The 17033-nt window shown below is 36.9% G+C and overlaps 1 protein-coding gene across 2 annotated transcripts in view; it reads right to left on the bottom strand.

Annotated features, from left to right (window-relative positions):
- FNDC3A (fibronectin type III domain containing 3A) overlaps positions 1-17033 on the bottom strand; it is a 179991-nt gene that overhangs the window by 13706 nt on the left and 149252 nt on the right. For both annotated transcript variants that reach the window (XM_058548159.1, XM_058548160.1), the window contains 8 exons: positions 6958-7096; positions 6354-6422; positions 5403-5521; positions 3389-3494; positions 3126-3301; positions 1277-1390; positions 406-555; positions 17-300 (listed from right to left, as the gene is read on the bottom strand). In XM_058548159.1, coding sequence (XP_058404142.1) covers positions 17-300; positions 406-555; positions 1277-1390; positions 3126-3301; positions 3389-3494; positions 5403-5521; positions 6354-6422; positions 6958-7096 — 1157 coding nt within the window. The remainder of the gene's footprint in view (positions 1-16; positions 301-405; positions 556-1276; positions 1391-3125; positions 3302-3388; positions 3495-5402; positions 5522-6353; positions 6423-6957; positions 7097-17033) is intronic.

Here is a 17033-nt window from a genome sequence, read left to right on the forward strand (position 1 = left end):
AGTTTTTAGAGTGTACCTGTATGTTGTATCTGGTTGCAAATTGTCTATAATATAGCTTGTAACCTTTCCCACTGTCAAGGGCTGTTTGTCTCCACAGTCTATGCTGTAGGCAAGGATTTCTGAACCATGGTCACAAGGCTTTTCCCAGCTTATTGCAAGGCATGTAGAAGGTGAATAATGGGGATTTTCTATGTCATCATCACTTATTTCTTGAAGACAAGTCACAATGGCAGGAACTGATGGTGGAGTCACACAGGCTACTACTTCACTGAAAGGGCCTGCACCCACAATACTCAGAGCCTACAAATTAACAGAGCCCATAAGTTAACAAAGACATGACCATGAAAATGCTCACAAAACACAAGACTCTGAAAAGCGTAAGGACAAGGCCCTGATCGCCTTTACCTGGACTCTGCAATAATAGGTAGTTGCTGGTGAAAGTCCTTTTAATTCATAACTGAGACCAGGCCCACAGTAACATATCTGCATACTTCCTTCCACTCCTCCCCACTCCAGTCGATATTCAGTGACATCTGTTCCATTACTCAAAGGGACCTTTAAATTAAGAAAAGGATAAAGGTCCTAAGTTTTGTCATTGATTAAACAGCTTTTGGCCAAAAAATGTGCTTTACCTGAGCATATCAAAAACTGGATTGCCTTTGAATTTTTTAAAAATGTTCAAGCAAAATTAAACTGTTCAATATTAAATTTTTATTCATTAAGGCGACCTGAATTTAAGATTGGTCAAAAAATATAACTTTATTTTCAATTAGAAATAGAAATATGACTGAATCACTTAAGGTAAGTATACTTCAAAATAATTCTATTAAGTAATATAAAATGATAAATCATACAAGGACATTTTCTTTGTTACATTTCAAAGGAAACTGAAAATGGAATTATCATTACTGAGTACTACTGTACACAATAAATACACTGGAGATAATAAATATAAGAGAAATAGTATTATACTAATTCCTATGAATGTTTGTTCTGAACATTAAGCTCACCACTGGCTAAATATCTCAGTACTGAGACAAAGCCTTTGAGAAAATACCAAGCACATCAAGAACAAGAATCTAAATACCTGTAATGCAAATATACCTTACTTAAATGCTTCAATGAGAAAAAGGAATTTACTTTTTACCACATGAATTTAACTAGGACTTACTCTTTGTGTAATTTAGGAGGTGAAATGAACAACATCTTTATTCTTTTATATAAACTATTCTAATCGCTTAAGAAAGTAAATATAAGACAATGGAAATTATAATACCTCCCAATTTACTTGTGCACAAGTTGCAGATTTGCATGTCACTTGAGGAGGCTTGCATTGATCTGGTGGTCCAGGGGCTGTAGTAACATCACATTTTTCTGAAAATGGTCCAAACTAGAAAAACAAATATAACCAGTGTTTTAATTTTTCATCCACTGATTGCACAGCTCTCCATAAATACTCACAAATAATTAACTGCATCATCCCTCTCCTTGAAGACTAATTGCCCATAATATAATTCTAAAAGCATTCATAGAAAGTAAAAAGATTTAATGATCATGGAAGAGAATATGTGTGGTGTTTTTAAGTTTCATTTACTTGTACTTCCTTCATGAATTAGTTTTTGTAAGGAGGAGAGGGCATTAGGGAACCAGGTAGGTGGAATAAGTCAGAATAAATTATATGAGGAGTGAAGAAATGGATACCAATCAAAGGCATGAGAGATGGTAGGCATAAATTATATCTTAAAATTTAGAACAGCTTTAGAAGGGTCTAAAATATATATTCTCTGGAAATATAGAAAGCAAATATTTACTTAAGATGGTTTTGACAAATTATCACAAACCTGAAAATATAGATTAAGGGCACTAGTATTAAAGATGCTATCTCAGTGTACTGCCACCTTGTGGGGCTGACAAGATGATAACTTCAGACAGGAAGGAATGACCTACGTAAGGACTGCCAACAAAGTATATAAATTTGGCATATAAAAAATTTAAAACCAAGTTTACAGGGGCTGGCCTGGTGGCGCAAGCGGTTAAATGCGTGCCCTCCACTGCAGCGGCCCGGGGTTCGCCGGTTGGGATCCCGGACACGCACCGACGCACCGCTTGTTGGGCCATGCTGTGACGGCGTCCCACATAAAGTAGAGGAAGATGGGCATGGATGTTAGCCCAGGGCCAGTCTTCCTCAGCAAAAAAAAAAAAAAGAGGAGGATTGGCATTGGATGTTAGCTCAGGGCTGGTCTTCCTCACAAAAAAAAATAAGTTTACAGATATAAACACTGAACTCGGCTGGAGAATGAGACATAAAATATAGTACAGTTCACTAAGATCTGAAATAATGGGGAGAGGAGAGACTTGTGAGTTTAATTTTGTGAAATTTAATTATAGAATAGTTTAAAGAAATTACCTCAATTGAGGTAAGAAATTTCTGCGTTGTCCTTAGAGAACCTGATTTAATGCAGAGAGATGAGAGGTATCATAGCTGAGTAGAAGGGCTTTGGCTCTGGAGTCTGACAAACTTGTCTAGTTTATCTCTATCACCTCTTAGTGTGACAGAGATAAGATATTTGTGGGCAAGATATTTAGCTTTTCTGAGCCCCAGCTTCCTCAGTTGTAAAATGGAGCTATAAGCTATTTTGTCCATTTTATGGAGTTGTACCAATTCATAGATAATATTAAAAAAAAAATCCACACAAAACCAGAAATGCTTAAAATCTAAATATTTTTTTCTTTAGGCAAAAAATAAATCACAATTAGTTGCTAACTGAAAGTAAATGATGCATACAACCAGCCTCAAAAAACTTAATTACTCCACGTATTTCATCCTATAATCTTGTTTCTACTCTTAAATTTACTACGTAAATCCTATTGGCACTGCCTGAAAGGCCAACTTTAGCCCAGTGGAAGTCCAAAGTGTCACAAATAATTTGAAAATATACTGAGATTCTGTACCAATTAAGTTGTGGTATATACTGACCTCTCTCTTATTTATCAATATAGGCTTAGTGAAAATTGTAAAATTTGGAGTCACATGGTGAAAGCAAAATGACCAAATAATGGGTGCGATTATATAGGTTATATGAAACACTACTGTAATTATAATTCAGTCAGCACTGTCCTCCTACCCCTATTTTGTTAGCTGCGCGCAGTCTGAAGCTGTAAGTCTTTCCTGGAAGAAGGTTGCTCACTGTACATTCTACTTCAGAACCTTGATAAACTTCTCTGGGTTCATCTTTTTCTACAGGAGACATTTCCACACCATAGCAGGAAATGGGTGATCCACCATCGACTGGAGGGGGTCCTAAAGGAGGCAAGATTTATGCAGTTTAACAAGATAAATATATTTAGTATTAACTTAATAATAATTTATTACCAAAATGGAAATTACCCCATCGTAACTGTATTTCTTTTGCTTTGGGTCTACCCTGTAATCTGGGAGGGAGGCACGGGCCAGGAGGCACAGCTGGAGTCTGCACAAGTAAAGATTCAGATACCTGCCAAAACAAAAGGAAAAACAAGACAAAAATGCCCCAAGCCAAATAATCAGATTGCTTTTGTTAAAGGAAAATAACATGAACACAAAGACTGCACCAATAATTTGAAACTGTATTTGACTATCCACTGCAAAGGAATAAAATTCTGAATAAAATCAAAACCCAAATAAATCATTAAAACTCAAATTTCATACAGATAAATAAAGGCACGTACTATGTGACTACTATATGAAATGTTAGTTCCTGGAAAATAAAAAAAGAACAAAAACGTGTTCCTTTTCTTCTTTCCATAACTAAAAACCAAACAAAAAAACAAACTCTAACCCAACCTAATGGACATTATTTTATTTTTTTTGTGAGGAAGATCAGCCCTGAGCTAACATCTACGCCAATCCTCTTTTTGCTGAGGAAGACTGGCCCTGAGCTAACATCCATGCCCATCTTCCTCCACTTTATGTGGGATGCCGCCACAGCATGGCCTGACAAGTGGTGCGACGGTGTGCGCCCGAGATCCGAACCCGGGCCGCCAGCAGCGGAGCGTGCGCACTTAATCGCTACCCCAAGGGGCGGGCCCTGGACATTATTTTTGATCCTGTCCAAACTGATCCACAAATCTCTTCTAAGGAAAGATGTTTTAACACAGTCTGTAAATGCTGTTTGTCATGTTTTCAGGAGGTTTAGACTATTTTGGCTACTTTACTGTATACTGTATTTTTAACCTAAACACTAATTCATTTATTTATTTATTAAAAAAAAATCTTTCCTTCTTCCTTTCCACTTAAAAATAATTCAAAAATCAGGTAAGCTTTTCCAAGTATTTGGCGTCTTTCCAGGTAATTGGTATTACTTTTAGTTTCTATGACTTTTGAAAAAAAGTCTTCTAGTTTTATTTTAAAAAACATTCTCTTTAAAACAATGAAATAAATTCAGTGCGCCATAGTTCTTATCTGCACTTTATTAAGCTTTACCTTAACATTCTTTCCAAACATAAATAAAATATTTACTTATCACCTTATTCAGAAATGTATCCTATGTAAGAATGCTATAACGCTATATTAGAAAAATAGAGTCTTTTTTAGGGGGGGAGGAAGGGTTTGCTTTTTTTAAAATCCAGGAAGATTTTATTAGACAAATGAAGCAATTGGATTCCAAGCCTGTTGGGCAGGACTTGCATTTGGTTTCACAATATTCACATTTTCAGCAAAATGCTTATAATTCATTTTTTAAAAAAGTACTTTCATTGCATTAAATTCCATTTGAAAAATAATAACAATTATGAATGCTCCAAGAAACCACTGTTAGTTAAATTCATTAAAAAAAATTCACTTCTATTAAAAAACATACCTTTCTTGAACATTACAAATGTCTCATATATAATCAATAGCACATTTTAAGTCCATTTTGGTTATTGGGTCTCTAATAACAAAAATAATTGCCAACTTTTCTGAAATAAGTAAATATAAGAATCTGTGTTGAAACAGTAAATGATATTTTATGGTTTGTTCTGATACACGTAATTTTATGGAGTGGTAAATCAATCTACAATTGTTTTATTTCTATTTCTGTTAGGTATGGTTATTAAGCATCCTAAATTTATCTATAAAATTTTCTGCAATGTTTTCATATATGTGTATGTATATATATGTAGTACATATTTGTATATATTATATATTTCGTATATATTTTTCCAAAGCTAAACACCAACCAGACAGCAGATATTCACTGAATACTGACCATGAGCTTAAGTACTATATTAACATATTTTGGTCACTATAAAATTAACCACCTGGGTTACAGAAATTACTTTTATACGTCTGTGGATACATTTCAATATTTGAGGTGGCATCTGGTGATCCCATCTCATTTGACCAAACTTGAAAAAAAAAAAAATCTACACATAAGTATTACCGCACTCTGTCCTCCATCACTGATGCAGTAAACTCGTAAACGATAGAAACAGCCTGGATTCAGTCGATCACAAAGATGTTCCCTGGTAGTTCCACTGTATATCATATCCCATTTGTTTCCTGTAAAGTGAAGAATTATGTTCAATCAGCTGCAAGGTAATGTTTAACATTTTGGTATCTTGGACACGGCAGGTATCCTAGCTTCACTCAAGAAGTGCTTATGTAATCTGTCAGAAACAATTTAAGCTTGTTTCAAGTTTCCTGGAAATGATCTAATTTTATGTGTACAGCTTCCTAGACAAATTTGCATGGCTTTGCTGAAATGAAATATCTCTGTAACTCTGTACAGACTTTGGTTTAGATTGATAATTTGCTTTGAATTAAGCATTTTAAATGTGTTTACCGGTCCAGTAATAACATTATAACACACAAAGAATAGAAAGAACCAATACCATAGGAAGTTTAGTCTTAATTAAAAGACATCCTTGTTTTTTGCAGGAAATAGGTCATTTGATAGAAACAAAGATTGCTAAATGTATGATTCAATAATAAAGTTTACTAGGCACAGAATTTATTATGAAAAGTAGTATAACATAAGTTACACTTTAGAAGATAATTTTTCTCTGTACATCTGGATATAAATCTAACTGAATAAACTAACCTGCAGAAGACTTTAGTCTAGGTATACTGGAACTGAGCAATGCAAACAAATGAGAAAAAAACATGAAAATGCAAATGTAAATGTAATAATATAGGTGTACAGCAGTCTTACATTTGATTCACTGTATTTCTGGGGATTACAACTTAAAGTGGGTCTTAGGCAAAATCTTAAGTGCTACAAAGAAAGGAAAAAAATCAAGAGTAAAGAAGAGATCACATAAAATATAAAATCATGAAGAGAAGAGGTAGACTGATTGGTATAAATCTATCAATTCTTTATAGTTATTCTTACCATTAGAACCTTCTGCCATCTCCACTACATATTTACTGATGGCTGCCCCTCCACTATCTTTTGGTGGGTCTACCCAAAGAAAGAAAAATGGTATTAGGCAAAGTACATATAATTTAAAAATGACAGAAAATCCTAAAAAACAGAATACCAAACCTAGGATTGCTTAAAAAGAAAAAAGAATCACCTGCAATGCTCTATTAATACCAGCATCTCATTACCTTATTGGGTTTTCTTTAAGTAGTATATAAGCAGGTGCTCAATAAATGTTTGTTTTAAATGAATAAGTGATTTTCTTTTCTCCTGAGAGCCAGTTTAACTCAGGTGACTTTAGCTACAAGTTCAGTAATCTTTTATTTCGTACAGTGCTACCCCTGCTCATAGTCCTACAGTGGATCCCAAGTTCTCCCTTATCAAATCTGAACTTAGTATGTGTAAGTACAAAGCTTTCCACAAAAAAGATCCTCAAACAGTGAATGACTCTCACATTTCTTACTGAACTTGTTCAAGCTAACAAATTTACTCAAATATGCTACAAGTTATCTTAATATTCAAATCATTCTAATCCAATAAGAGTAATGATGTACAAATATGCATAACATCTTACCCCAAGTTATTTTAAAACTGTGTGAATGTATCTTTCCTTTAACTGAAGGCTTTACAGGTACTCCTGGTTTATCAGGGCATGTAGTAAATTCTACTACTTCACTTGGATTACTTTTACCTTCTGAGTTGTAAGCAATAACCTGTGATGAGAACACAAAGACATAAAACAATGTTTGATATCTAATGATACTGGCTTAATGAATGAAGTGATGAGAGACAGATTCAATTAAACGATAAAGTAAGTTTTCAGATTGTGATGGTTTGTTTATGTGAGAATTGCTTGTCTTCACTAGGGATTCAGCATATATGACAAGTATTCAGGTATAATCCTCTTTTAGAGTCACTCCTGGCAATACACTGTTAAGTTGAACATTTGGATACTAAACAAGAGTCATCACAGGAACAAGCTATAATCTGATGATACTTGATGAGCTTCAGGCTTGCTTTACTTTTAATATTCTCTGGGGGTTTAAAAAGATGTCCACAAATTCTTTGAATTGCTTTTCTTCAAAAGATAAAGGCCAACTCCTCTTCCCTTTGAACTGTACTTAATGACTTGCTTCTAACAGAATGTAGCACAAATGATGGTATGTGTAGCTTCCCTATGGAGAAGCCCATGTGGTGAGAAACTGAAGCCTCTGACCAACAGTCATTGAGAAACTGAGGACTCCTGGCAACAAGCACTTGAGTGAACTTGGAAGCAAGTCCTCTAGCCTCAGTCAAGCCTTCAGATGACTGCAGCCTCAGCTGACATCTTCACTGCAACCTCACAGAAACCCTGCATCAGAACCACCCAGCTAAGCTGGTCCTAAATTCCTGACCCACAGAAACCGTGAAATAAAAAAGTTTCTTTTTTCAAGCTAAGTTGTGCAGCAATAGAAAAACATAATTCATATCTAGGTATTATATTTTTACCTTATCTCGTCTACTGAACTTAAAGCTCCTCAAGTACAACATCAAGCTTAACAGGATTTTCTCTTCTCCAAACCTGCTCCATCTCTGCTCTTCCTCATCACTAAAAACCACTACCATCTACCTAGTTGCTTAAGTCAAAAATTTAGGAGACATCCTTGATTTTTCTTTCTCTAAATCTACATGTCAAATCTATTAGTAAATCTTGTCAACTCTACTTCTCTGTTTTCTACTACTACCACCACCTTAGTCAAAGCTTCCTTGATCCTGTTTTTTCTGAATGACTACAACATACTATTAACTAGTTTTCCAGCTTCCATTCCTTCCCTCAACCCCATCTACTTTCTACACAGCAGCCAGAGGGACTTTATCACTAGCAGCTTAGAACCCTCCAATGGCTTCTCACCTTACTCCGAATAAAATCTAAGTTCCTTATCATGGCCTACAATGCCCTATGTGATTTCACTCCTGACTACCTCCACTTTAGGGTATTTTGTATTAGCAGTTATTTCCCCTGCATGGAATGTTCTTTCTGATGTTGACATGCTGCCTCCTTATTATTCAGATCTGTTTAAATGTCATTTCCGAGAAGACTTTCTTGACTACCCAGTTATTCTGTCACCTCACCCTATTTTAGTTAACTTGCATAGCACTTATCAATATCTGATATTTGTTTGCTTTGTTTATTGTCTATTCCTCCCACTCGAATATTAGCTGTTTTGATCACTGTTATATTCTTACTGTTTAGAACAGGGCTTATCACAGAGTAGATGCTCAATTATCACAGAGTAGATGCTCAATAATTATTGGTTGAATGAATGACTTATAGATGGGGATCACTATGACAGGACACTATAGACAAGGATCTAAATAAATCTACTACCCCAAATAACTCATGCAGCCCATGAGAAAGTAAAATTTAGTCCAATTTTGTTCAGGTTTTCTCAGTCCTCACACATAGTCAGATGGATTTTCAGGATGAATTTTCTCACTCTGCTGCTTTACAAATTAGACTACGAAGGAGATCAAACCATTTCTTAATATGGTACACAGTGTCTACTTAAACCTAATAACTAGAGGAAGCTTTTAAAGTAAGAACAGACTCCCAATAAACCATAAAGATCCACTAATTATGTTTTTAAGGCTATATATTTCAGCATTGCCTCCTTTTACTTCAGTTATCCATAAAGGTATTAAAGGTATAAAGCCATTAAGGTTATCTTTTCTCTCTCCACAAATTTTACAAATAATCAAAACATGAATTTGCTGCCCACTACAGAGGAAATACGGTGCTAGGAACTCTAGGTGTTCTGCACTCCTTAGTTTCAACGAGTTTAGAATCTTTATGCGGAAGACAGGCAATATGCATATCAAAATAATTAGGCAAGAGAAGAAAGATTACTATGGTTTAAATAAAATGGTCCAGGAAGGTTTTGAAAAGGCAAATCGTAGTGATATGGGGTCTTCACTGACAACAGCAGTGAAAGGGGAAGCTTGGGTAAGAGAGAACAGAAAGCCCTGAGCAGGGCCGGCCCCGTGGCTTAGCGGTTAAGTGCTCGCGCTCCGCTACTGACGGCCCGGGTTCGGATCCCAGACGCGTACCGACGCACCGCTTCTCCGGCCATGCTGGGGCCGTGTCCCACATACAGCAACTAGAAGGATGTGTAACTATGACATATGACTATCTACTGGGGCTTTGTGGGGAAAGAAAAAAAAGGAGGTGGACTGGCAATAGATGTTAGCTCAGAGCCGGCCTTCCTCAGCAAAAAAGAGGAGGATTCAGCATGGATGTTAGCTTAGGGCTGATCCTCCTCACAAAAAAAAAAACAAAAAAACCCTGAGCATAAGAGCAGAAGTGAATAGCAAATAGTGAGCTCTGCTCAGGTAAGAATGAGTAATCAATCTGGTGGGGTAGCCAGTTCAAGTAAGGAGTGAAAGACAGTAGATTTTAAAAACTGAATGGGTCAGAATATAAAGAACCTTACATCAAACTAAGTAAATTGTTCTTTAGAAGGAAAGCTGTGTTTCAGAAAGATTAATCTTGTTATAAAATAGAACCTGGATTAGAAGGTGAGAGAATAGCCTGAAAGTGATACAGAATAGGTTTGGAGATTTAGTATTCTTCACGACAGAAATGACAGCTGATATAAGGCAAAGAGATGATATATCCAAGGGTGAGAGAGAGATACCAAGAAAACTAAGCACTAAACTTGGGCACACTTAAATTAGAGCAGAAGAGAAAGGAAGACATAAAATGACACTGCACAAGATGTCCAGTGGAAGGGGACATGACTAGGTACTGTCACAGGTGCTGACGTCTAAGCGAATTTCAAGGATGGAAGATAAGAGAAATCGACAGATCCAGATACTAACTGTTTTGATTTCTCTCCACCTATGAAAAGGCCTCAAAAACAAGTAACAAGAGTGACGTCAGCATCATGGCGGAGTGAGCTTTCCCGTGAATTCTTCCCCCACAAAATACAACAAAAGTAACAGCCACAGACAAACAACGGAATCCCAGACAGTCAAAAGCTGGAGCGGAGGGATCCACACTGCCGCACATCTGAGAGCGGAACGTGCTGGGCCCCCGGAGGAAGTGGGGAGAGGTAAGGAGAACTCCGCTCCCTCCCCATCAGATCAGCGATCCGGTCCGCGCGGCTCCCAGAGAGGGGGGAGGGGCGGCCCTCGGCGGGAAACTGCAGCTCTTCGGGCGCTCTCAACCAGTGGGAAACTCCCGCACAGAGGGCTCAGAGGAGCCACAGGGCTACCATCAACATCTGAGCAACCCAGAGAGCGGATAAAGAGGGGCAAACGAGAAGCCTCCCACGTCAGGGACCCAGAGGGCAAAAGAGAGAGCTCCCCCCTCCCCACAACCCGGAGTCTGCAGCTCGACCAGATCTAGCGGTCCGAGGCAGACCTGAATAAATTGGACTGGACCCGTGGATCGCAGTGGGGAAAAGAAACAAAACAAAACAAAACAAAACTGCGGATCGCAGCAGAAAAACTGGGGCAGAGCGCAGGGGGCTTAGACTACACAGCCCTTCACCACCACACAGTGGCGGCAGGTGGAAAGTGCAACCAGAGACTTCCAGGATGAGGAAAACCAAAACCAACACAGGAACCACAATGCAAAAATATATGAAATCACCAGACCAGAAACAAAATGACAAGCAACCAGAAATCAACCCCGAAGACACAGAAATCCATAAACTAAATGACAGAGATTTCAAAATAGCTATCATAAAAACACTCAACGAAATACGAGACAACACAGACAAACAATTCAATGAGATTAGGAGTTTCTTCACAAAAGAGATTGAAATCATAAAGAAAAACCTATCAGGGCTGATGGAGATGAAGAACACAATGGAGGAGATAAAGGAGAATCTGGAATCTTTAAAGAACAGAGCTGACAATATGGAGGAAAGAATTAGTACTTTAGAGGATAGCAATACAGATATACTCCAGATGGAAGAAGAGAGAGAACTAAGACTAAAAAGAAATGAAGAAAGACTCCGAGAAATATCGGACTCTATTAGAAAATGTAACATAAGAATTATAGGTATTCCTGAGGGAGAGGAGAGGGAAAGAGGAACAGAGAGCCTATTCAAGGAAATAATAGCTGAAAATTTCCCAAATCTGGGGAAGGAGCAGGAAATACCAGTAAGCGAAGCCAACAGGACTCCTATATATATTAACAGACAAAGGCCTTCACCACGACACCTAGTGGTAAGGCTAGCCAGGGTCAACGACAAAGAAACAATATTAAGGGCAGCTAGACAAAAACAAAAAATAACGTACAAAGGAACTCCCATCAGGCTCTCAGCGGATTTCTCAACAGAAACTTTTCAGGCTAGAAGAGACTGGAATGATATATTCAAAATACTAAAAGACAAAAACTTTCAGCCAAGAATACTCTATCCAGCAAAAATATCCTTCAAATATGATGGAGAAATAGTAACTCTCCCAGATAAACAAAAGCTAAGGGAGTTCATGGCCACGAGACCGCCACTACAAGAAATACTCAAGAAGGCCCTCAGGCCCGAAAACAAGAAGAGAAAGGGAACACAAAGCTTGGAGTAAGGAGAAAAGTAGGCAGACAAAATCAGAGAAATAGTAGATCTTTACCGGAATAGGTTAGCAACCACTTAAATACTAAACTCAAAGATCAAAGGAAGAAATTCACCAAAAATAAATTTAACCTCATCACTGTAAACACACAGCCACAACACAAGATAGAATAAGGTATAACAAGAGCAACTTAGAAGGGGAAGAGGAAAGTGACTGAATTGACTTAGTATAAGGAAATAGGAGGCTATCAGATAATGGACTATCTCATACAGAAGATTTTTTGCCCAAACCTCAAGGTAACCACTAAACAAATAATCAAATTAAAACCACATATGATAAACAAAGAGAAAACTAGAAGAATCATAAGACAGAACAACCAAACTGAATTGGCAGTCCAAAACAAATGGGACAAGAAACAAAGGAAATGCAAAAGAACCAGAAAATAAGTGACAAAACAGCAACATTCAACCCTCATATTTCAATAATTACCCTAAATGTAAATGGATTGAACTCTCCAATCAAAAGATACAGAGTGGCAGGATGGATTAAAAAGCAAGACCCAACAATATGCTGCCTTCAGGAAACACATCTTAGCACTAAAGACAAGCACAGGCTCAGAGTGAAAGGATGGAAGACAATACTCCAAGCTAATGGCAAACAAAAGAAAGCAGGTGTTGCCATACTCATATCAGACAAAGTAGACTTCAAGATAAAACAGGTTAAGAAAGACAAAGAAGGGAAATATATAATGATAAAAGGGACACTCCATCAAGAAGACATATCACTTATAAATATATATGCACCCAACATAGGAGCACCAATGTACATAAAACAACTATTAACAAACCTAAAAGGAGAAATCAACAACAACACAATAATAGTAGGGGATCTTAACACCCCACTTACAGCAATGGATAGATCATCCAGACAAAAAGTTAATAAAGAAATATTAGACTTAAATGAAAAACTGGACGAGATGGACCTAGTAGACATATACAGAGCACTCCACCCAAAAACAGCTGACTACACATTCTTCTCAAGCGCGCATGGAACATTCTCTAGGATAGACCATATGTTGGGAAACAAAGCAAGCCTCAATAAATTTAAGAGGATTGAAATCATAACAAGCATCTTTTCAGACCATAAGGCTATGAAACTGGAAATGAACCAGGAAAAAAAAACTGGGAAAGTGACAAAAATGTGGAGATTAAACAACATGCTACTGAACAACCAATGGATCATTGATGAAATTAAAGGAGAAATCAAAAACTATCTGGAAACAAACGAAAATGATAACATGCCATATCAAACCATATGGGATGCAGCAAAAGCGGTCCTGAGAGGGAAACTCATAGCGATACAAGCCCACCTTAACAAACAAGAAAAAGCCCTAATAGGCAACCTTAAATTACACCTAACAGAACTAGAAAAAGAAGAACAAACAAAGCCCAAAGCCAGCAGAAGGAGAGAAATAATAAAAATCAGAGCAGAAATAAATGATATTGAGACCAAAAAAACAGTAGAAAGGATTAATGAAACAAAGAGTTGGTTCTTCGAGAAGATAAACAAAATAGACAAACCCTTAGCCAGGCTAACTAAGAAAAAAAGAGAAAAGGCTCAAGTAAATAAAATTAGAAATGAAAGAGGAGAAATTACAACGGATACCATGGAAATACAGAGGATTATAAGAGAATACTATGAGAAATTATATGCCAACAAATCGGACAATCTAGAAGAAATGGATAAATTCTTAGACTTATACAACCTCCCAAAATTGAACCAAGAAGAAATGGAGAATCTGAATAGACCAATCACAAGTAAAGAGATTGAAATAGTAATCAAAAACCTCCCAAAAAATAAAAGTCCAGGACCAGATGGCTTCTCCAGTGAATTTTACCAAACATTCAAAGAAGATTTAATACCCATCCTCCTCAAACTATTCCAAAAAATAGAGGAAGATGGAACACTTCCTGAATCATTCTACGAGGCCAACATCACCCTGATACCGAAACCAGACAAAGACAATACAAAGAAAGAAAATTACAGGCCAATATCGCTGATGAACATTGATGCAAAAATCCTCAACAAAATATTGGCAAACCGAATACAACAATATATTAAAAAGATCATACACCATGATCAAGTGGGATTTATACCAGAGACGCAGGGATGGTTCAACATCCGCAAATCAATCAACGTGATACATCACATCAACAAAACAAAGAATAAAAACCACATGATCATCTCAATAGACGCAGAGAAGGCATTTGACAAGATACAACATCCATTTATGATAAAAACTCTCAATAAATTGGGAATAGAAGGAAAGTACCTCAACATAATAAAGGCCATATATGACAAACCCACAGCTAACATCATACTCAACGGGGAAAGACTGAAAGCCATTCCTCTGAGAACAGGAACGAGGCAGGGCTGCCCACTCTCACCACTCCTGTTCAACATAGTACTGGAGGTTTTGGCCAGAGCAATTAGGCAAGAAAAAGGAATAAAAGGAATCCAAATAGGTAACGAAGAAGTGAAACTCTCACTATTTGCAGATGACATGATTGTATATATAGAAAACCCTAAAGAATCTGTTGGAAAACTGTTAGAAACAATCAACAACTACAGCAAAGTTGCAGGGTACAAAATCAATCTACAAAAATCAGTTGCATTTCTATATGCTAATAATGAACTAACAGAAAGAGAACTCAAAAAGATAATACCATTTACAATTGCATCAAAAAGAATAAAATACCTAGGAATAAATCTTACCAAGGAGGTGAAGGACCTATACAATGAGAACTACAAGACATTATTGAGGGAAATCAACGATGACATAAAGAAATGGAAAGATATCCCATGCACGTGGATTGGAAGAATAAACATAGTTAAAATGTCTATATTACCTAAAGCAATCTACAGATTCAATGCAATCCCAATCAGAATCCCAATGACATTTCTCACAGAAATAGAAAAAAGAATACTAAAATTTATATGGGGCAACAAAAGACCCCGAATAGCTAAAGAAATCCTAAAGAAAAAGAACAAAGCAGGAGGCATCACAATTCCTGACTTCAAAACATACTACAAAGCAATAGTAATCAAAACAGCATGGTACTGGTACAAAAACAGACACACAGATCAATGGAACAGAATTGAAAGCCCAGAAATAAAACCACACATATACGGACAGCTAATTTTCGACAAAGGTGCTAAGGACATGCAATGGAGAAAGGAAAGTCTCTTCAATAAATGGTGTTGGGAAAACTGGACATCCACATGCAAAAGAATGAAAGTGGACCATGTGCTATCGCCATACACAAAAATTAACTCAAAATGGATCAAAGACCTGAAGGTGAGACCTGAAACTATAAAACTCATAGAAGAAAATATAGGCAACACACTATTTGACATTGGGTTTAAAGGAATCTTTTCGGATGACATGCCTACCCAGACTAGGGAAACTAAAGAAAAAATAAACAAGTGGGACTTTATCAGACTAAAGAGCTTTTATAAGACAAATGAAATCAGAATCAAGATGAACAAACAACCAACCAGCTGGGAGAGAATATTTGCAAAACATACATCTGACAAGGGGTTGATCTCCATAATATATAAAGAACTCACACAATTGAACAACAAAAAAACAAACAACCCGATCAAAAAATGGGCAGAGGAAATGAACAGACACTTCTCCAAGGAAGATATACAGATGGCCAATAGGCACATGAAAAGATGCTCAACATCACTAATCATCAGGGAAATGCAAATCAAAACAACACTAAGATACCACCTCACGCCCGTTAGAATGGCTATAATCACCAAGACAAAAAACAACAAATGTTGGAGAGGATGTGGAGAAACAGGAACCCTCATACACAGCTGGTGGGAATGCAAATTGGTGCAGCCTCTATGGAAAACGGTATGGAGATTCCTCAAAGAATTAAAAATAGAGATGCCCTATGATCCAGCCATCCCACTACTGGGAATCTATCCAACGCACCTGAAATCAACAATCCAAAGAGGCTTATGCACCCCTATGTTCATTGCAGCATTATTCACCATAGCCAAGAAGTGGAAGCAACCTAAGTGTCCCTCGACTGACGATTGGATTAAGAAAATGTGGTATATATATACAATGGAATACTACTCAGCCATAAAAAAAGACAAAATCGTCCCATTTGCAACAACATGGATGGGCCTGGAGCGTATTATGTTAAGTGAAATAAGCCAGAAAGAGAAAGACAAACACTGTATGATCTCACTCATATGTGGAATATAAACAAACACATGGACAGAGAAAACTGGACTGTGGTTACCCGGGAAGTGGGGGTGGGGGGTGGGGGGTGGGCACAAGGGGTGAAGGGAGTCATATATGGGGTGAAGGACAAACAAAAATGTACAACCCAAAATCTCACAATGTTAGAAACCATTAAAATATCAATAAAAATGTAAAAAAAAAAAAAAAAAAAAAAAAAAAAAAAAAAAACAAGTAACAAGATGAAGTCCAAGTATCTAAGGGTTCTCAGCTCAAAGTACTCAAACCTTGACCTTCAGAAGCCTTGTTAACTTGAAAAGCTATTTTTCAGGAACTTTAGGAAACAAGGCATCAGCCTTCTAGTGGCCCGAGTCATAGAGACTGGACATTAGCCTCTGATGCCTTTAATTCTTTTTTTTTTTTCCTTTGGACACAAGGTCCTAGCCCAGCTTCCAGTGAACCACTTGAATGGAATTAGCATTGTCTCCTTGGTTATCACTCTGAATTTTAAATGATTTTAAGAATTCTGACTGCTTTCTTATGCTTTAAATTTTTATTTCATTTTCCTTTTATCTCTTAAATGTTTTCCTTGTTCTAATTTTGTTTTGCTATTTTGACTGTCCTAGGATTGTCCTTAGTGAAGAACCTGGAACTCCGGCATTTGGTAAACTTGGTCATATTAGAATGTTACTTTATGTTAATCATATCCTTATTGTTTCTTTACAAACAATAATATACTATCTAGTCATTACTATTGTAAGATTTCTTTAGAGTATTAAGATTTTACTTTCATATGTTTGCTTGAAAGGAGTCTGCAATGTCAAACTAGAAAA

Source organism: Diceros bicornis, chromosome 9, assembly GCF_020826845.1.
Source record: "Diceros bicornis minor isolate mBicDic1 chromosome 9, mDicBic1.mat.cur, whole genome shotgun sequence".
Lineage (NCBI taxonomy): Eukaryota > Metazoa > Chordata > Mammalia > Perissodactyla > Rhinocerotidae > Diceros > Diceros bicornis.